Raw genomic sequence first — 22,422 nt, 5'->3', positions numbered from 1 at the left:
CATATGTTACCCCTTCTGGTTTTGTGATGCCCCATTGGGTCCTTAATCTGGTCCTCACCTATTCGATGTGCACTCCTTTCGAGCCGCTTCACACCTTCCCCTTATGGTTCCTTATCTGGCAAAACTATGTTCCTCTTAGCTATCACCTCAGGACGGTATGTAAGTGAGCTTCAGGCTGTCTGTTAATCCAACATACACCACCTTCTTCCCAAACAAACTGGTTTTGCAGACTGTGGCAACATTTCTGCCAAAAGTAGTGGTGCCTTTCCATGTTGGTCAAAGCATCACCCTACTGCCGTTCCATGCTCCGCCTCACCCTTCTTCGGAGGGGGAGAGATTTCATTGATTGGACCACAACAGAGAACAGAGTTTCTGCATAGATTGTACCAAAGAACACCTGATGGACAATCAGCTCTTTGTGGGGTTTGCTGGAACGAAAAAAAAGCAAGACTGTACAGAAGAGAACTATCCCCCACTGGATCGTGCTCTGCATTTAGACCTGCTAAGCATTGGCTAAAAAGCAGCCTCTGAAAGGACTGTGTGCTCACTCTACCAGGGCCAAAGCTGCTATCACTGTATTAACACTCTGAAGCCCTGTCCTGGACATTTGACTGGTGGCAACGTGGGCTTCCCTCCATATGTTCACAAAGCACTGTTGCCTGGACAGTCAAGTTCACCGAGTGGAGCATTGTGAATGCTCAGTCCTGCAGGATTTATTGGTTTGAGTCCATTTGCAGACCCACCTCTGGATATTTATTGCTCTGGTATTTATTGAAAAAGGTGAGGAATGTGCCCCTAACAATCTCTGTCAGACAAATAATTTACTTACCTTCAGTAATGTTCTTTCCGGTGGAAGCTCTATTTAGCCACACACTCCTTTCCAACCCTGCCAGATCTGATTCCAGTCTGTACTCGGTTCTCGACCAATTTTCTCGCGGTGTTCTGCATCAAGGGCACGGACTGCCTCAAAAGCAACCAACGTCAGAGCGCAGGGAAGGCACCTATGTGGGCTCCGCGTATAACTCATCCATGTGGAGCCTATTGGTGCCACTTTACTGCACCGAGGTACTGCTTAAACTTTGCCAGATTCAGACTGATGCCCTGGGAATATGAACAATGTGCAGATACTGATGCTAAAAAGTCTCTACAAGAAAGAGTGTTACAGAAGGTAAGTAATTTGTTCTATATGTCTATAAGACCCTTGGACCGCCAAGGATTGTTAGTTATATAATTTCTATATTCTTAGTTGCCCTGCAAGAAGTTCTAGGTGAGGACATGGTAGAGGTGGAATAGTTTTATTGCTATAGCTCTGCAAGTTCAGTTTGCTGCAGACCTCTGGTCGGCCAGCAATCTGTGAGTTTGAATTCTGGCAAAGCCAACTCACACTTTGGTTTTAGAGTAGAGTGTTTGATAAATTGGATACTATGTTATTGGCCAATAGCAACATGCACTGTATCACTTAGAAATGCTAAGAAGTGTGGTATCGTGCTGTATATGAAAACAAATAATTATTAAAAATATAGACTGCTTTAAACTAAATTGTGATGACCTTATTTTACTGTAGGTATTTACTCCTTCCTATCAGTGCAGTGTCTATTTTAATAAGGATACTTGAGCGGTGCTTATATTTCTGCAATGTGTTACTAGCAATATTCACAGTTTATTTTTTTTTCTAGTTCCTTTAATTTAAGTGAAGCTATGGCTACTATCAGTGAGAAGATATGTGCTGAAGTTAACAGTTGTCTATCTCATCATGGATTCACTCCATTTTCTGCTGAAAAAGAGACTGCGATGAAAGGACAGATCCAGGCTGCAGCAGACCCAAATAACCATATACATAAGCTAATAGGTAATTGCCTTTCTGTACTATAAAAAGATTTGTGTTTGATAGTTAACGCTTTATACAGTGAAAAAATGCTTAACACACATCTGTGAAATGTCATACGCGCGTTATCATATTCATAGTATCCCATTTAGCCTTTCCTTTTAATAATTAGAAGATATGAGTCATTTTTAATGGCACAAATATTACTTACTTAAGGAGAACATCCAAATTGCTGGATCTACAGTTTTACAGAAGGTAAAAAAGGGGGAGCTCTGTGCAAGTTTCCGTTTTTGTTGGAGAACATTCCATGTGAAAGTATTAGTATTATTCTGGCATTCTCTAAGCACTGGATTGGTGAAGTATGGGCTAAATGCAGTGTTGTTATTCAATGGATTCCTTTCATTTAGGAATGTTTTGCTATCTAGAATGGCTTACCCAGGGCACCCGTTTGTTTTGAAGGTCATAAAGATCACTCCAATCTTTCAAGCTTTTTGGTTTCAATTTTTCTGGATGCCTTGCACATAGCAGGACTTAAATGCTCTATAAAACTGAAACATGAGGAATTGGCCGGCAAGATGGCGGAGTAGACACGTCCCTGCTTGCCTCCATGCGGCTCACAATAACATCCTGAGAAATCTTTGCAGACAACTACCAGCCGACACTGAAATGACCAGATACCCGACTAAGGGACATTTGTACTGCTGTATATGTGAGTCAAGGAGCCTCTTGGCTGTGCCCTGGTGGGGCAAATCGTGATTTCTTAGAGGCCACTGGGAGATCCAAGACAGCAGCACCCTAGAGGATTGCTGCAGGACTGGGAGGCCATCTTTTGAATGGAGGCTCAGTGCAGGGGGGCTGCAGTCTTCCAGCTGTGCGATCACTGTACCCTGAGAACCCTTGGAAAGGGATGTGTTGCAGCAGGGTTTGTTGCCCTGGGGATGACGGAGGTGCGTCTTTCTCTCTCTAGAACTGCTCCTGAGTGCTTCCATGGCCCTCTGGTGAGAGAGGGCACACCTGCGCTCCAATGGAACTATCCAGAGTGGATTGAAGTTGGCACTGCTGAATTGTAAAGCGGCTTTGTCCTGCTCTTGGTGTCCCTGCGGCATCAACGACAAGCGTATGATACCTTGCTGGGCGTTTGCAGAGGTAACTGTGATGGAGCTGGGGGGATGGCGCTGTGGCACTGATTTTCTGACTGAGCTGACTATTGGGTGATTGCCTGAGGAGGACAAGGAAGTGATCTGCATCTCCTGGTGTTCTGTGCTGAGGGACAATTGTTGCGGTCATAGGCAGTCCTGGGGAGCTAATATTACAGCAGCAATGGCGCAGAGTGGTTGCTAGGCGGCTCGTCCACTTTCTGCAGGCATGCACCTTGGATGTTGGCCTGGAATCCTTGAGACTAATTGAGCCAAGAAGTATAATATGGGATAGAGCAGGGGAATGCGAAGTAGCAGGCCTCATGGAATAACCATTGGTGTGGAAGCCCTGAAGTATAAACCAATTGTGGGCACTGTGCACATCTGTTACCTGACTGGTGATCCTACGTGGGGGTACCCTCCTTCTGTAGCTATAACAACTAGGGACTATGATTGCTACCACGGCCTCTGGGGAGACTTTGGGCCGGCACACAAGATAGCGGAGCTCCCCGAAGATCCATATGGGGATGCCTATGCCCCTCCCTGGTTCTGGTATGGAGAAGCAGAAGTCTGGTAAACTGGCACAGAGCAATACACAGTGGCGTCCAGACGTTCGTAGCATCCTCTGTAACAGTGGAGGTGTAAAGCTGATGACCCCAGATATGATGCGGGCGATCAAGGACTCACGCCAGACCTTGGTGCATAATATATACAGTATGGCAATCAAATTGACCTTAGTGAGAACAGACCTTCAAAAGCTCTTGGTTTTGACAAAGGTTGTGGAGTACACGGAGTCCACGATCCAGACAAATATGCTGGCGATGCGTGCAACAGTGATCAAGTTTCAAGAGATGACAAAAGCTCTGCAGTTGAGGGCAGAGGATATATGGCAGATCTGGGTGCTAGAATGTTGGCTTTTTTGGGCTTTCTAGAGAAGGTGGAGGGCCCATCAATGGTACTCTTTCTTGTAGACTGTATCTTAGCTGTGTTAAAACCTAAGGGTCTTTTCATCTACTTCTCAGTATCATATGGTCAGGATAAGCCTTGCAGAAACACCTCCATTTACGTGCTCACGTTTCTTAAGCTGCCTTCTCTTTTACACAAGAAGACTTTTTACATTTGCGTGTGTGTTAATGCAAGATAACCTTCTCTGAATCTGCATTGCTTATAGTTCTACTTCGTGTGTACATTATCAAGACACCTTGAACATTTAGTACGAGGGATAAAGTTCTCTGCGCAAATATCATATTTGTTATTTGTCTGATTGGTAACACCGATATACTACTAGAATAAACAACTGCGGCCTAAACAGGGTTTGCGACATGACCACATGGTTTCTAGTGTTATAAATGCACAACCACTTCCTTGCTTCGGCAGAGGAGCACTCAGTTGACCACTGCGGGGTTACCACATGTCTGAATTCCAGCTCCGCTGATTCCTGCGTACCAACACTAGGAATTTCTAGCTCTACACCAAGACGGACAGCCTGATGACACCCACAGGTAACTGGAAGTTAGTCCACTCTGAGGGATTTGGCAGATGACCCTCCCTAGGCAAGGCTAGTTTAGAGAGCGCTTGTTAGGAGTACACATATGCACAGTACTTATATGCCTGCATATATTCACTGTCTTCACACAATGGTTGAAATGTTAATTCTTTTCACTGTTCTAGTAATGCTAATTACGCTAATCTGTTTCATTCCATTTCTAATTACATCGCATGTATTTTATGCAGGAATCACAATGCCATACTAAATATTGTAAAGCCTTGCTGAGTATTTCTTGTGTACTTCTTTGGGTATGCATGAGAATACAAACGAAAAGTTTTTAGATCTGTTACCACAATTTCCTTGGGGGATCAGGATTGTCATGTTCTGAGGCTGCACACACATGTGTTACCCTCTAAGGTAAGGGGTTCGGATTGTGCACTGTGAGCTATAGGCCAACATCTCCTGAGGGGTGCGGGGAATCGGACTCGCATCATCCCAATGTTTATGTTGTCCGACAAACACAGGGTGGTGGCGCCGCCCCGCCACCAAGACATGAACATCACCCCTCCTACGCCGTGACAGGGATGCCAACCTGCAGTGGACCTGCCATAGCAGCAAGGCACGGCACTTTATGAGGGAACGATGATACAGATCTACCCAGAATACACCAGACAGCCCAGCAGGAAAGGAAATTGTTTAAAGTAGGGAAGAGCAGGCCTGAAATATATGCTTCTCTATCCAGACAAGCCTAAAGTCATCAAAAGATAATAAGACACACTTTTTCTCCTCTCCTAAGCTTGCTTGGGACTGACTGGACAGTTGGTGCAACCGTAGGGGCACAAGATGCAGAATGCAGCACACAAATAGATCCAGAGCACAGTTGTCGGAGAAACACACATCCACTCAACTAGAGGGTCCCTGGAGCGCATAGTGTTTGTCATTAATGGCACGCTAATTGCTAAGTAATAGCAGGGAATGCTTTCCTGAACTACATGTGCCCTCAACCAGTAAGGATTGGAGGATGGCAGGGCTACGCTCTCGCCATTTGACCCATGAACCCTCCTCCACTGGACGCCTCAATGACCACGAGGGAGTAAGACCTATGGGACTGGCGGTAGAATGGTCTGAATTGGTGTTGTCCTATATAGTTGGAATGATCTGTTATTTGGTTAAGTTTGTCTTTGGTTTTGTTTTGGTGGGAGGATGTGCTGTGGGCCAGGTCTTTGAGGATTTATGTGAGCTACATGGCACTGACAGAAGTAATGTTGTTACTGCACTGCATTTCAGGATGCATATGGACTGAGATTTTTGACCCACACATTATCAGTCTCTTATTAAAAGGCTAAGTTAGTGCCTGAAGAAGGTGTGTGGGGTGTAAGGTTTTCATTCACAAGCGCATGGCGGGAGAGGCATGATATGATGCACACACTACACGCAGTGACACAGCTATTGACTCTGCCTTTTTGATCCTATGTGGGCACAAGGGTGTGTTGTACCCCAATGATACATGACCTTAAACTACTAAAATGGAATGTCTTGGATTTAAAGAACTATACTAAAAGACATAGAATCTTCTCCTACATTCAGCGGCAACACGCTGGCATAGTATTTCTTCAAGAATTGACAGAAGCATGCTAAATTAGCCACAAAGTGTAAAAGACAACTATATTTTGTGGAGGGGTGCCTTACGACCCTGAGGACAGCTATCTGATTATGGCACCCTGGAAGATGCGCCTCTCTGTCTCAATGTCTAGGCCTCTAATATGGATTGCATTCATCCTCAGGATCTAGAAATTCACCTTACCTCATATAGGCACCACAATGATGTGGACGGTCGACTTTAATAATGTTTTCTCCCATACGATGGACAGAAATCTGTCAGAGGACAGATCTCACACTTAGATGTCCACCCAGCTAATAGAGGTCATTGATCAAATGCTCCTAGTCGATCCACGAGGACTCGGACACCTCCAAGATAGAGTATATTTGTATTAGTAACCGCCACGTGGCTCCTACAGTAGATTAGATACATTTTTCCTTTGAAAAGATCTGTGCTGACTGCCTTCGGGTAGCTGCATGGGCAGAATCCTCTCTGATCACTTCTCTGTTGTATTAAGGCTCACGGCAGCCGGACATATTTATATATTCCTACTTTGAAGGCTGTGGACCAAATCCCTCAAAGAAGGTGATTTCGCTGCCCATCATCTTAAGGTCACAACCGAGTATTGTCCTCTGCAAATGGGGTTAACAAATGGGAGGAGAAGACGGGGGTGGTCCATGGTGCTGCCATCGGCAGGATAGTGGGTGTAGCTGTACAAATCAGACGAGAGATTAGGATTAGGTGACAAAGACTGAGGTAAAATCACAAATTCCCCACTTTTAGGGGGGATAAGATATCAAGACTCTGGTTGACATCAAGCATCACCCAAACTGGAAAGACTAGATAAATACACCCACAAGCCATTTTTCCAGAAGCCACATAGAGAGGGGTATAAGTCTGTTTTAGTAACTCAACAGAACATGCATCTCCTCTATTACTGATGATACGGTCCGAGCTCACCAGACTCAAGACGCCATCACCGGGCCATTCCAATCATATCTACAAAGGGTGTACACACAGATGAGGTTGCATGATGACCACGGACTTACTGCTTACTTGAGGTCAGAGGGACTGTCTTGATTTTCGATAAATTTGGACCAACCTATTCCAAGTGAAGAGGTGTGTGCAGCCCTAGTTGGAATGCAAAGTCGGAAAACCCCTGGTATGGACAAACGTCCTCCCGAATTTTATAAACTGACCACTGCGTTCCTTATGGAAAAAGATACGGGGGTGGAGGAGGGGGCCTACCAGAAGGGATGCCTTCCTCCCATGATGAGAGAGGCATTGCTTATTACTATTCCTATTGCAGGGTAGAACACCGGTGAGATGGACTCCTACCAACTTTTATCCAGAATCAATTTGGACCCCAAAATTATCAAACTACTAGTCCACATGTTGGAAGTGGTTATGCACCTGCTTTTTAACAGAGACCAAGTCTGGCTTTATCCCTAAAGGGCCATGATTTTTGATCTGCGTCACCTGGTACACATGAAACACCACCTGCGATCAGACGAGGGACAATATGTTGTGACCTCGTTTGACCATGGAAAGTTCTTTGATACGGTTGGGTAGAAATATATACTGGAGTGCTGCAGGAAATTAATTTTTTAGCTGGTGTCTTCCAATGGATCAGAATAATGCACACCCATCCTGAGGCCAGAGCTAAGACTGGTGGGCTGGTGTTACCCAAGTGGGAGTTGGAGTGGGGTACACATCAGAAGTGCCCATTGTCACCCATGTTGTTTGCCGTGGCCTTTCAACCATTTACAAATATGTTGTGTGTTGTCCGGTCTATATGAGGGACCGGACTGGTCTCAAGACAGTACCCCTGTGGAATAGACGTTGGGTGGGTCTAGGCTAGAGGCCAAGAATGGACAATACGCACATCACCCTTCACGCGACCTCCCATTCCCCCTCCTTCCCTTGCGCATGCACAACCCGAGGCTTAGCCAGAAGGCAATTGTTAGGCGGCCCCTACCACGTGGCATAACATGAGACACAGCTTACCACAGTTATATCTCCCCAGTTTCTCCACGTTAAATCATTAGCTGGCACATAGCACTAACTACAGCATAGGGCTTGCAATGAGAGCGAACGCCCGACTCCCAGTACAGCTCATAGCCTACCTTACATGGACACAGTACTTGCCTCACCCATCTATCCGTATCAACATCGCCACTTCCAGAACTGTTCAGTGGGCAATACACTGTGATGTACTTCTACTCCATGACAAGATGTATAATTGATGAAATATATGTTCAAATCGAAATTGCTACTATTGTACTGTACTTACAAAAATTCCAGTACACAAATGATTTTAAAAAAAGAATGAGGGACCGGACTGGAAATGCTGCAGTTGTTATATGGCCTCACAACTGCAGCATTTCCACTGTGCCAGACGGATACCCCTAATAGGCAAAACACATCCGTCTTTGGTTGACAAAGTGGTCTTAAGAACACCTTTTCAAACATAGTCATCTGCTCAATAGCCACCATTTTTTCAGAGGAACTGCTTTATAGTCTATATAGAGCATGTGTCTCTACAGTCACATATACTATGTACAGAAAATATTTCATAGTTTAACCATCTGTTAATGGAATATAGTGCTGTAGATTCACATGCTCCCACCCTACTCCCCAGAAACAACAGAGAATTACAGTTGTTGTCAATGTACTTTTTTTTCTATGCTCACCACACTCTGTATTTGACTTCACACTCCACTTACATTACTCACCCGCTTAGCAGGACCTCTGTCTGTGGTGGAGCCAGTGCACGGTTCCATTGTGGACAAAGGATGGGGTCACACCAGGTCTTGTGACCCGAAGAAAACAATTTGCAAATGTCCGTGTCCAACACTAGATGGCAGGAGTATGCAGATCATGGGTAATCTACAGCACTACACAAACAAATGGTTGTAAGGTAATCTTACATATGTGTCTGTGTATGTGTGTGTATGTATATAACATACATACACACACACACACAGTGGCAGTCGCCACTGTGCAATTATAGTTAAGACCAGGTTTCCAAAGGAAATTAATTTTTTGGTTTGCTAATAACTTAGGTGCCGTCTGACGAATCTTCACAAACTTTCCACAAAAAAGGTTGAGCCAACTCATCTCCTTCCTGGAGTGTTACAGGGTGTGCTGTGAAGCGTACACTGAGAGAAATTGAGGGGGAGGGTCCCATAATGAGTTTTCCCTTCCCATTTTCCATAGGATCTGCTAACAGAATGACACCAAATTTGGCAGAAAGTGTGCTTCCTGTGATTTTTGTGAAAATGTATGAATATATTGAGACACAGTAGTACCACAGCTCCGGCAGATAAAAGCTAAGATCTGATTGGCTGCCTCACACCAACAAAGATGTTTCGCAGCCATTTTAGGACTGAGGAAACAAAATACCATATGGGGGGGCAGGGTAGGCCCAGCAAGTGGGGGCAAAAGCTTTTTTTTAAAAAACATTTCATGGTGGTACCATGATAAAATGCTTTTAAAAAGACAGACTCTCAAACCTTTTCAATTAAAACCCCTCTGGGTGGGCCACAGCCCAAGTGTTCTGTGCATTGTTTTCTTTTTTTTTAAGGAAGGGAGTGTGCTCTTCCTGAGCCATACAAGGTCCTTGAGACCGCATCCCCCAGGGCCCTAGGTGATATTAGGGTGGAGCGGGGGCATAGGGCCCTCCTGCCAAAGCCATGTTATGGCCCTAGGGACCCCAAACCCTACACTCAATGTAGAACCAGTGTCTCGAGGACCCCATGTCCCGGGACACTGTATATTGCTCCCACCCAGCAAGACCAGAAAGAAAAGCTGCTCCCAGCTAGGTAGGAGCAAAACACCACATTGCTCCCATCAGGCGAGAGCAGAAAGAAAAGCTACTCCCAGCCAGACAGGAGCTACCTAGTGAAATAGGCTTGGCCTCCCCTGCACACTGACATCAGATTCTTTCTTGACCTATTCCACGCTAACAGACGCGAAGACTCGTCAGAATGGTTTTGTCAAGTGTGTTGAAGTTAAGGAGGACCTTCCAGTGGAATGGGAGTAGTTCCCAGCGTGGGGAGGAAAGGAGGGTCGGTAACGAATTTGCAGTTAGATATAGGGCCTGATGACGAGTTTGGCGGGCAGAGTTACCTGTCCACCTAATTGCAATTCTATTATTTTCTATGAAACTTGTAATACTACAGATGGGACATCCAACACATGTGTGGCGGAGTATCCCATCCGCCAAACTCTTAATCAGGCTCATAGTCTCTGCTAGAAAAGACATTACAGATGGTAAGTTTCATGTTTTTTGGTGAAGAATCTTCTAACCCCAGATTCCTTACCTTAGAATAGATACCCCATTTAAATCAGAAAGTTCTGCTGGACTGAACGGGCAACGCAGTAGTTGCAGCCTTGGCGGTTGAAGTGAGCCTCAAGCCTTTTGGATGCTGCTTCTTCGCCAGTGCCTCACATATTTTAATGCAGACTTCAATCCTTTGAGAAATTGTCCTCTTCTGCACAGCCTTGCCCTTCTTTGCTCTGGTGAATCCAGTGAAACGCTGATTGTTCAGTCTGTGTTCCCTGGTACAGTCAATATAAAAATGAAGGACTCTTTGGATCAAAACAATAGCGCCTCTCCTGCTCTTTAGAGAGGTGAGGGAAGCAAAGAACTTCAGAAGGATTAGCATCTGACTGACGATAAATGTCCTCTGACTGACATGTAATGGACTCACCACCTTAGGTAGGAAATAGGCAAACGTTCGGAGAACCAGTTTGTCCTGGTGGAAGGTGGTGTACAGTGGATGAACCATGAGAGCCTGAAGCTCACTCAACACCGCCCGGGCTGATGTAATGGACACCTTTCAACACCAAGTGGATGACCCACATCTCCAACAAGTTAATGTGAAGCCAGGTCCACAAGCACCTACTCCAGCATCAGTCTTCAACTCCGAGCCAGCACGCACCAGAACTATGTCCGGCTACGAGATAACACAGCGCAACCAGTCAGACTCTAATCCTTGACCTCTGCCTCAACACCAATACTTTCAAAGGCTATAGGCCTATTTTGGATCCCACTCTTACATGGTATGCACAATGTTCCCCATGACACTGATGATAAGGAGGCAGACAGTCTTCTCCCACCTCATTGTACAGCTTCTTCTCAGCCACTATTGCCATTCTGTGAGGCTCTTACAAGCATGACCACTTGGTCCAAGAAGTGCTTGGTTTCCCAATCAGTTGACTTGTTTGCAGATGACATAGACTGACCCCACATGATCCCGATTTTCTGAAAAGGCATCCTACACCTGAAAACTTAGTGGCACAGACATCGACGAGTAAAGTCACTCTTAATGCCTTCCTTTCAGATCCTGGCTAACAAGTTGAAACATATTGATGCCTTTGGGGACAGATGTTTTTTTCAGCTAGGTTAGCCTTAAGAGCCTTAAACGCAGTGTGCCTTCTGGGCAGGAACACCCATGCTTTATGGGGAATTGCCAGCAAGATCTTGCTGGCCATCCTGGGAGAACTGAGGGCCTCGATGAGTCAAACAATACATGATGGCCAGGATACGGCTAAGTATGTCTTATGTGCTGGTTTCAACACCACAGACTGTGCTGGCAGAGCTAGTGTATCTAGGGTTGTGTTTAGAAGGAACATCTGGATGTGATTAACCAACATTTCTGGTGATTTCCAAGCATTCCTTATGAACATAACTTTTGACGCCTCTAGATTATTTGGAGAGAAGTTGGACTTCTTGCTTGAACGATTCAAGGACATTCTAGCCACACCATGATCCTTGGAACTCTTGTCTCTTTCAAAGCAGTTCCACCACAGGACGTGTAAGAGCTATTCCAGTGAACTAGCTTACAGACACCAGCCCTCATCATAGTCAGCAGGTTGTGGGGGTAGCCCTGGGAGATTGTATAATTGTTCATAACAGCTTACAAATATAGTTATTTACATCAGCTTTTTTAAGAATCAATGTTTGAGCTTTATTATTTTAATGTTCTTAAGATTTATATTTCTTGTTATATTTAACACAATAGTCAAACCCATTGGTCTGTTTTGCATATTAGTTCCCTTATATGAGCCACAAATACCGAGCCCCCCATTTGTCAATATACTAGGTTTATCAGTAGTAGTTTTTAACAATATTAGATCGTTGTTTCTAACCGACTGTTTTTTGCCTTGCATAGTGTGTCCAAATGTTTTAATAGTGGTTCACTATTATCTCGTGATTTAATTAACAATGCATCTTCCTAATGTCTTGATGGAGTTGAGTTTGATTTAATACTGTGTATTTCCTCTACTCAAATATTTTGGATCATTTAGAACCATGAAGTCTTATTGTTATCAGCGTTTTGTGTCATATTTCAGTGCATTCACATGCCTTAATAAATGTCACATGAATAAAGATGTTTTATTGGTGTAGACGTTACAAAGATACTTCAAATCATCCAGATGAATCTGATCTTAGGAAATTTTAACCACACCGTTTGCTTGGCTTCAAACATTGATCCTTAAATGAAATACATAACGAAGCATTGATCCTTATATGCGATACTTAATGAAGCATTGATCCTTATATGTGATACGTAATGAAGCATTGATCCTTATATGCGATACATAATGAAGCATTGATCCTTAAATGTGATACATAATGCAGCATTGATCCTTATATGCAATACATAATGAAGCATTGATCCTTAAATGTGATACATAATGAAGCATTGATCCTTATATGCGATACATAATGAAGCATTGATCCTTATATGCGATACATAATGATGCATTGATCCTTATATGCGATACATAATGATGCAGTGTTAAAATATGGTGGTAGCTTGCAATTCAAATTTCGAGCAATTAGTGTAGAAATTTGAAAAACAGGAGAGTACTATAACAAAAATATCAGCATCTGATGATGATTTTTTCTGTCTTTTGCAGATTCTCGAATTCAGAAGTTTTTAGAGAGTCACCTTTCTGCAAGCCAGCAAAAATCTGTTCCTGTGCTTCCTGGCGGTTTGGGGCCCATTCAGAGAGAACTTGAGGAGATAGCCATCAGATATACTCGTTTTGTCAATTATAACAAGATTGTGTTCAGCCCTCATTATGATATGATCCTCAGTAAGATACTTCATAAGGATGATTCTCACTGAATAGTGAAATCACCTGAAGTATAATTTGATCATTTATGTGCTGCTTAGACAACAATCGAGTTGATTGTTGTACAAACTGATTCTTTACGCTTGTGAAAATAGCTCAGTATAACACATTTTTATAACGGGAAAATCCCAGTGATAATGAGGTCAAAGATATGTGTATTCTCTGTTGTTAAGAACAAGAGTTTGCACCATGATGGAATTCTTTAAGTATTTACAATTATATAAGATGAAAGAAGTGTTTTTGCCACCCTTCCTTTGACTGTTGTGGGACGCCAAATTATGCAGCGTAGTCATTCAAATTTATTTAAAAAAATAATTTAGACACATATATCAGTAATGCATCAGGCTGATTTGTTGTTTCTAATGGTGGAAGGCAGTTCTAAAACACGACTGAGCAGAAACTTTATATTTTTGTCATTTAGACCATTTTATCGAGCAATGAAGGTTTTTTTAAATAATGTTGCTTTTAAGAAAAATGAAGTTTTTCCAAAGAAATTTTGTTTTTGCATATGAAAGTTTTAGAAATATTTATACTGTAGAGTCTCTTAGGTTATGATGTGCTCACCCCCACTCTGTCCAGCGGTAGCCTGGAGCAAAAACGTCCTATAGCGAATCTGTATCAGAAGGGATAGTTTGGTCTAATAATGCTTAGTCTGCTGTTGCAGTAGACCAATTCACAGCTTTTTGCTACTTCCCAAAACAGTTTTTAGGGATTTCACTATTAAACAGTTTGAAAACAGTATTGATTACACAGCGTGTAACATGTCCTGCAAGGGATGTGAATGCTGGTTTAGTGTGTTTTTTGCAGTGAACCTTATTGCCTTTCATTTCAAATTGCTTACTAAAAATCACACCGAAATATTACTACAAAATTTTGTGTCCCTGAAACAGCATTTTCCTTGGGCAATGTGGAATGACTTGTGGTATTTCCAGCCATAATACTGCGCAGCATTCCCATTTGTGCACTGTGTTGAATTCATAAATTCCTCCAGTTTCTACCTGAGGGAGTTTGCATTGATAAAAACCTGCATTGAAGGGCCCTTTGTGTGCAGACATTTGTGCACGATTTTCCACTTTGCGCTGACTTCATAATGAGGCTGTAAGAAGAATAGAATTGTGCTTTCCCATGCCAGTGTGATGTCAAACATAATACATGATGTCTCTATGCACTAGATTATCGGATCATAGAAGATACTGCTCTAACACAGAAATTGCCTTTTCTAATAAACAAAATGCTAAATAAAGCTGTTAATTTGAAGTTGCGCCTCTAAATATGTTGGCACAAAAGGTTTCTACCTTAAAGGTTTTATTGTGTCCTATTTTGAAAGGATTTTGTTGTAGACCCAGATTGGGGGTAGCTTCATACTACTTAATGTATCTTGCCAAGCTAAGGGCAAAGCCAAGGAAAGTAAGTTACTATGTGTATTACTTAAAAAGGAACTAATCTATTTGACTGTTTTTGAGCGGTTATATAAAATCCTGTTTTCACAGGATTATGTTGTAGGCCCAGATTGGGAGAAACTTGATGTAACGGTAGAGCTAAGAGCAAAATAGGGAAATAACTGTTTACTTACTTAAAATTAAAATTTAATAAATGTAGTATGCTTAGAAATCAGGCCAGTATATACTTAGCCCTGCCCTTTCCCCGGCAGCAAGGACAACTATTTGAAGTTACAGTGGCACTGTACTGTCCTTATTTAGGCTGTGGTAAAACTACTGGTGGGAATGACTAAATGTTAGGTTGGGATGTGATGTCGATATTCTCCCGCAGTGGTGGAGGGTAATTTGTTATTGCACATTTTTATTTGAAACTGCTTAATTTTTGCACATGCTATATCCTTTTTCTGCAATTACCATGCAGTCATAGAACATATATAGGTGTCTGTATCTTTGTATTTAACACACGTTAGAGTATACATTTTATGTATTACTGCATGAGTGTCAGGTGTTGAAACCCCAGTTTATACCGATGTGCTGGGTTTGAAAATGCATCCCCTTCCTTTGAATGTTACAAAGTAGCAATTATGTTTGTCACAAATTGATTAAATTAATATTAACATCTTATGTGAGCGATATATGCTTCAGTCTTTTCTATGGTAACTAATACACATTGTGTAAAAGCAGTAAATGCACAGTCAAATATTAGTTATATTGTGTATTAGTAGATGCTTGACTTCACCAGAAACAAATATATTCACAGGAAAGTAACAGTGAAAATAGAGTAATTTAGAAAGTGAACTTCTTACACATGGCAATAATTTGTAATGTCTGGATGTATGCAGTATATCTTCTGAGGGGATACTTTCAAGTCCCTACCAACACAGTCTAGAGGAATATCCGTGTGTGAGTATGTCATGAATTGGAGAAGATGTACAGATTTCAGATGTGGTAAAACCACATCAACCCTTTATTCCCCTTTCTGATCAGTCAGATCTGAAATCCTGCAGTACAACTGCCCCAGGAAAAAAACATAAGGTGTGGGAATGGATTTCCCCTTGGGCAAATTTATCACACACTATTATGGCGGTCCTGGATAGAGGATGTTAATCCACTGGAGCAGTTTATGGAAGCAGTGATCGCAAAGTTCATATAACAATTCGGAAACAAGAAAGCTCAAATTTTATTGGAAAGTTACTTTTAAGCAGTTTCTTTAGACCACTTTTAACAAGGAGTAGTTTCAATCGGCGGCAGTATGTTAAGGCAGATCAAGAACTTGTAATGTATTGTTTATGATCTGTAGTGCTGGGGTTGAACGTTCAGGAAGTGTGAACCGTAAGGACGATGTTGTACAAGTCCTTGGCCAGTTCTAATCTAAAACATCTTTTTGATTTTCATTTTTTTGAATAATTTTTTACAACTGTGAGCCAGTGGTGCTTTTTCAGTATCTGAGAAATCTGTGTTCTAGCAATCCTTGTTACCAGATTTTCTTTATTTTCAACTTTATATTTATTTATTATTTGGTACTTTTGTAATGTGCCGCAAGTAAACTTTTGTTTACTTATAATAGGGGAATAACACACTGTCCGGGCCGAAGAAAAAGATGTAAAGATGTGGCTTTTTCAGGCTGTGAAGGCAACTATGGCAGATGATCTCGGGTTAGCAAGTCTGAGTAGTTTGATTTTCAATCGTTTGCTGAAATGCAAGTGGTCCAGTTCATATCTCAGGACGGAGTAAAGGGCTTTCTATAGTCGTGAACCTTGTACTCCAGAGATCCGACTAGATTTGCTTTAGTGAGCATTGTTGGATCAGGTTGGAAACCAATGAGAAACGGTTTCTGGCTAGTGTGTAGCATGGAAACAACCAAAAAGCAAGGGATTAAGAGTGACAGTAGTCTGGAAAGGAGTCAAGTGTAACTTTTGTTATTTTATCTCTGTCCTTCTATAACATTTATGGGACCTATTGTCATAAGCTGCATATTATTTCTGGGCAAAGTGAGGCAGTTTGCATCTATCCATGTTTTTATAAATCTTTTAATTGCATTTATTTCAATACCACAGTGTTAATGTCAACGACCGGGGCAGGTTTCTACTCAATATTGCACAAGACATAGGAAACCAAGTAATGGCAGTTAATACCAGGTCACACAATGGCCATTTCATTAAGCAGTGTATTAAATTTGGCTGCCGTGGATGATCCAGGGGCCGCAGATCTTCTGGCGTTGTTGGGCGTCCCCTCACCCCCTCTAATTAGGTATCATTTATTCAGCCTTTGCCCAGTAATTCATTCCGCTGAGCCAGCCGCAAGGAAGGCGCTGCTTGTTTTGCAAGTAGCACTCGCCCTCTTTTGACTAGAGGAAGGCCCAGGCCTGCCAGTGCCCTTGTTGCCCTTGTTCCCACCAAACTCTCCATTGTGTCTAATATCGCAGTTTTAAGGTCTGGGCTATTAATTGTCGGTTTGACTTTCGCAAAGAATATTTATTTATTATCTCCAGCAAACTTGTATGTCTGGGCATTCCCAGATAGTATGATAAAAAGAGCCAATGGGTTTTCCGCAATTAGTGCAAGATGTGCTCTTGGACTGTAGTATGTCCTATGATAGTAGTTAAATTGGATCATCCGGAGTTCGGACGAGAAAACTGGAGTGCGAGCTGCCATTTTGATCACTTACTGGTCATCGTCATCCTATTCTCCTTGGTTCTGATTCCTTATGGCTGTTGTCCCAGTCAGTGGGTCTGGGGTGTTTAGAATCAAGGACCTATATATCCTAAAAAGTATGTCCAACGCCAAGGCTAGTCGAATGGGATGCCGGTCGAAGTATATAAGATATTTCAAGAAGAACTACTTCCTTTCCTAACTAAATTGTTTAATCAAATAAAGGACGGGACAGACATCCCCAATAGTTTTAAGGAGTCAGTACTTGTAGTCTTCCTTAAAAAGGATAAAGATCCTTATGATTCAAATTCCTACCGCCATATCAGTTTGTTAAATACAAACTACAAACTGTTTATGAAGATCTGGGTCAGAAGGATTGGTCCGTGCGCCCAGCAAGTAGTTCATACAGATCAAAATGGCTTCCTTTCGGGACAGCTAATGGCCACTAATACATATTTTTTTAATGCAAGCTGTTGATTATTTGTCTGCTCATAAGATTAAAGCAGCCATTCTGATGATGGACGCCGAAAAGGCTTTTGATTTGGTAGATTGGTGTGCCTTATTTTCTATTTTGGATAAGTTTGGTTTCCCATTTCAGTTGATACATATGCAAAAAAAATTATATAGTCAGGCGGAAGCAAAAATTGTCATTAATGGAACAGAAGCTAGGAGGGTGAATATTAAACGGGGCACGCGTCAGGGCTGTCCGTTATCCCCCGTATTGTTTTTCCTGTTTATTGAACCCCTTGCTGTCAAAATTTGTAAAAATGTATTGATTGTGCCCCCCCATGTAAAGTATGGCAAAAAGTAAGCTATATGCAGATGATATAATCTTATATCTTAAAGCTGGAGGGTCTAACATACAGAATACGTTGGATGAAATTCAGAAATTCACGAAGGTAGGGGGATATAAAGTTAACCCAGCTAAAACCGAAATCCTTACATTTAATTCAGTCCCTTCTGATATCCCGGCTTCCCTACATCCTCGATTGCCACATCCAATCAAATACCTAGGCATTTTTGTTACAAACGATAATGGCCAATTATTTTCTTTGAATTACACTACTATGCTGACAAAAGTGAAAAAATTATTCGAAAAGTGGTCTTTGCTTAATCTATCACTGATAGGTCGGGTTTCTATGGTTCAAATGTTGGTGCCCCTGTTTTCAGTTTCTCTTCAGTAATCTTCCCTTGAAAATCCCAAGTACCTATTTCAAAGAATTGGACGAAATGATTCTGAAGTTTGTGTGGAATAATAAAAATAAGCTAGCCACACTACAATTAGATGTAGCATGGGGGGGTTAGTACCAGCCCTCTTTGCTCAATTTGCTATCGCAAGTAGGAAAGAAAAAATCAGTTTTTAATAACTTCTTTTTAATACAAATGCTGAAGGAAAGTGTCATAAAACTCCCCACTTTTTTACGATCAGCGAAACTCCCTAAAAAGACATAATGTCATTTTGGCATTAGCGGCTAGGACTTAGCTTTTTTGCAAATCACAAGATATTCAAGCATATCATGCCTATACCCCTATCCAAGATTGTGCAGTAGGAGGTTTAATGCTGCCCTGATGGCTTTACCAAGTATGTCAAGAAGTAGGTTATGGTCAGCTTGGGGATTTTTATAATCATGAAACGTCAATTACTTCGGAAACGGTACAATTGCAATCCTGCAATTTAAATACTGCCTTTTCTTTGAGCTTTCTTCAGCTCGTGAATTTTCTTAAGAACAACTATACCATGCTAAGTGAAGTTGCGCGTCAAATCACTAAGCAAATGTTGCATAAAATTGTGGGAGTGGGATTTTAGTATCGGCAGTTACATCAATAGGTTCATAGTGAAGAGATAATTGTGAAAGAGCTCCAGAAAATCCACTCGGAGACAGACTGCAAGTTTAATATGAAAGAGTGGCGGCAGCTCAGTGAATTATTGAATAAAGCATTGCGAGGTGCTAATTTTGAAAGAATTAATTTTTTATCCAGATGGCTAGCATATTGCACCCCTCTGAGATTGCATAAGATGTTTCCTACTAGCCTGAATCAATGCTTTAGATGCAATAAACAGGTTGAAGGGGGATGGATACACACGTTTTATGAATGTAGTAAATTACAGCAATTTTGGAACAACGTTTTTATCATGATTTCTCAATTTCTGTCGTCAACTATTGACCCATCACCCATGTTGGTATTAAGCTTTGCCGAAGGTACAATGTTTTACGAAATATCAACAGTATTTTATCGTAATTTCTATAGCGGTTGCTAGATCACAAAATTGGAACACTATTAAACAACCTAGGATTGACCATTGGGTTAATAAAATTTGCAGGACTTACAGATTCGAGGAGGTCTATGCAAAATGTGTAGGAGCTACTGTAAGATTTAGAGCTATCTGGCAAAAAATGTGTATATCTAAGTAAAGTAGATTCTAAGAGCCCTCTGTAGTAGGGAATCAATTTCTCCACTTTATTAAAATAGTCGCTGCTAGCCGCACATGCACTTTAAAGAGTTCTTGGATATTTGTATTGATGTAGCTACTGGTATGGTTTTAGTCACTCTTTGCACTTTTATTGAAATATTTGCTGCTAGTTGCACATGCAAATAGTTTCTGATATTTTTTCGCTAGCTGTTTGTCATCATTTTTTTATTATTATTATTAGGAGCTTATAAAGCGCACTTATACCCGAGGGTGTCCTGGCGCTGACATACTGAGCATCCCTGGAGAACGAGTGTCTAATCCCTGAACAACCAGGTCTTCAATCCCCTCCTGAAAGAGAGAAGTTCCTCCGCCTCCCTAATATGTGCTGGCAAACAGTTCCATGCAGTGGCCACACCATAGGAGAACAGCTTTCCTCCCCAGCTGGCCTTTTTTGTCCTGGGCACCACCACTAGATTGCCCTCCGTGGAGCGCAATACCTTCCCTGGCACATACCGCTTAAAATAAACCCTCAAAAACTCTGGGCCAGCGCCTTTCAATGCCTTGAATACCATACACAGGGCCTTAAATTGAGAGCGTCTGTGTATCGGGAGCCAATGAAGTTTCCTTATTCCTTCTCGGACTGAGGCATGCTTAGGAGTGCCTGTCAGCAGTCTCGCTGCCGCGTTTTGCACCATCTGCAGTCTATACAGATGTTTCTTTTTCAAGTTGAGGTACAGACTATTACAGTAGTCCAGACGCGACAGAATAAGAGCTGAGACTGCTAGCCGGAAGCCATCCGTGGGAAGAAATGCTTTTACTTTCCTCAGTATCCTGAGGATATGAAAACACGACAAAACCACTCTACTGACCTGTCCTCCAAAGTCCAGTTTCTGGTCCATAATCACACCCAGATTCCTAGCTTTTGGTGTGGGCACTGGCGGCTTCCCCAAAGCTTCGGGCCACATAGCTGGAGTCCAGATATTTGGATTATTTCCGAATGTCATCACCTCGGTCTTTCCAGCATTTAGTTTTAGATTGTAGTGGGCCAACTATGCAATAATAGTTATTAAGGAATATATGCTACTGTTGAATATATTATGTATACACCTTCCTAAATTTCTTAATCCTCTCAAATTGGTATTAAGTATCCCTAAAGTTGACACTAACCCAGATTCCTTTTTTATGCAGCATTATGTAATGTATATTGTGTTTTTTTCTGCTTTTATTGCTGCTCTAATAAAAAAAGGACCTATATATCCTGAAAATCCCTTTATAGGCAAGTGTCTCCATTATCATCTTGAATTCAAGTTGTTCGAAGCTATTGACCGCATCTCAACCCTCCCGCTGACCTGAATTGAAACAAGATAAAAAAACACCAACTGAGCAAGTGTAGTTTGCTGCACTAGGGCCTCACCACCCCCTACTAGTGATTAGTCTCTGGGCAAGTGCTAGTTGGGGCTCCATCCTGGGGCCGCAGAGACCAGTTCATGGTTCGACTTCCTCAGTACCTCTCCTTCTCTGGTATCTTCAGGGCCACAGTTGGGGAAAAGTCCCTAGACTTTCCTGTGCACTCCATATTTACTGGGCCAGCAGTTTTGATAGCATACACAGGCAGCTTCAAACTGACTATTGACATCCTCTTCTGGGGTTGCAGAGACCAGAGCATGGTCCGCTTCGCCTTCTTCACCTGTTCTCCAATGTCATCCAGGCTGCACCAGTGGGAGTGGCCCAGATCCCTCCACAGCCACCATGTAGTCAGGGCCGGTCCCATGCCGAGACAGTCATTGCACCTTAGCTGGACCCCTGAACCAAAACAGTGGGCACTGACACCTCAGCTCGAGCCCTACTGAGCTCTGGCAGTTGCAGCAGTGAATCCTGTGTGGCAGGATGTTGCTGAATTGCTGGTGCTGGCATGGTAGGGTTAAAATTGGGGACCGCCATTTTGCACTTCTAACCATGCCCCTCAGCCCCCGCACCCTACAGCCTCCATCTGTCCATGTTTTTTGTGGCAGCTGAATGCTCATTTAGAGTGTTAGCACCTTTTATGTAATTTGATAGCCAGATAACTGTGTGTCACCTGAAAGACTATAGAAACCTCTATGTTCGAGGCATATGAGCTGCAGATTGTACACTTAGCATAGATCACCATCTGGTGTTGGGCCCGGATGTTTGCAGTTGTTTTTGTTCTTTGGACAGTCTTTGGAAGTCACGAGTTCGGTGACTCCTCCTTCGGTCCGTACTGCGCATGGGCTTCGGCTCCATCCTCAGATTGTTTTTTTCCGCCATCGGGCTCGGATGTCATACTTCGTGCTCCGGCTTTGAACTTCTACGGTTCCAGCCTCGACGGAAAATCCTCGTTCTTCGAGTTTCTTCATCTATCTTCATCTCTCGAAGCAGCACTTTTCTCCATTCCGCACATCGGCACCGGCCTTCGGGCCCTCCTCGACTCCGGTCCCGGCCGATGGAAAGGACTCCGTTCAAAAAGTGCCCAAAATGTGGGTCTAAATTTCCCCACACCGACCTCCATCAGGTGTGTAACCTTTGCCTCTCCCCAGAACACGAGGCTAGAGACTGCCCCGCCTGTAATCTTTTCGATCAAAAAAGACCATCTGGGATCGAAGAGCTCGATGCACCATGGCGCACTCATCGACCGCGGCCCCTCCGGACATCTTCGGAGACGACACCGGAGCTTCGGGGCAACAACACACCGAGCAGGAGGA

The 22,422-nt window shown here is 42.7% G+C and overlaps 1 protein-coding gene across 2 annotated transcripts in view; it reads left to right on the top strand.

Annotated features, from left to right (window-relative positions):
- TCP11L1 (t-complex 11 like 1) overlaps positions 1 to 15,262 on the top strand; it is a 343,218-nt gene extending 327,956 nt beyond the window's left edge. For both annotated transcript variants that reach the window (XM_085648244.1, XM_085648245.1), the window contains exons 9-10: positions 1,677 to 1,849; positions 12,981 to 15,262. In XM_085648244.1, the coding sequence (XP_085504370.1) occupies positions 1,677 to 1,849; positions 12,981 to 13,192 (385 nt within the window). In that variant the 3' untranslated portion in view covers positions 13,193 to 15,262. The remainder of the gene's footprint in view (positions 1 to 1,676; positions 1,850 to 12,980) is intronic.
- Positions 15,263 to 22,422: the final 7,160 nt, after the last annotated feature.

Source organism: Triturus cristatus, chromosome 3_2, assembly GCF_964204655.1.
Source record: "Triturus cristatus chromosome 3_2, aTriCri1.1, whole genome shotgun sequence".
In the NCBI taxonomy this organism is placed as follows: Eukaryota; Metazoa; Chordata; class Amphibia; order Caudata; family Salamandridae; genus Triturus; species Triturus cristatus.
This window is presented reverse-complemented; position numbering and strand designations above follow the sequence as displayed.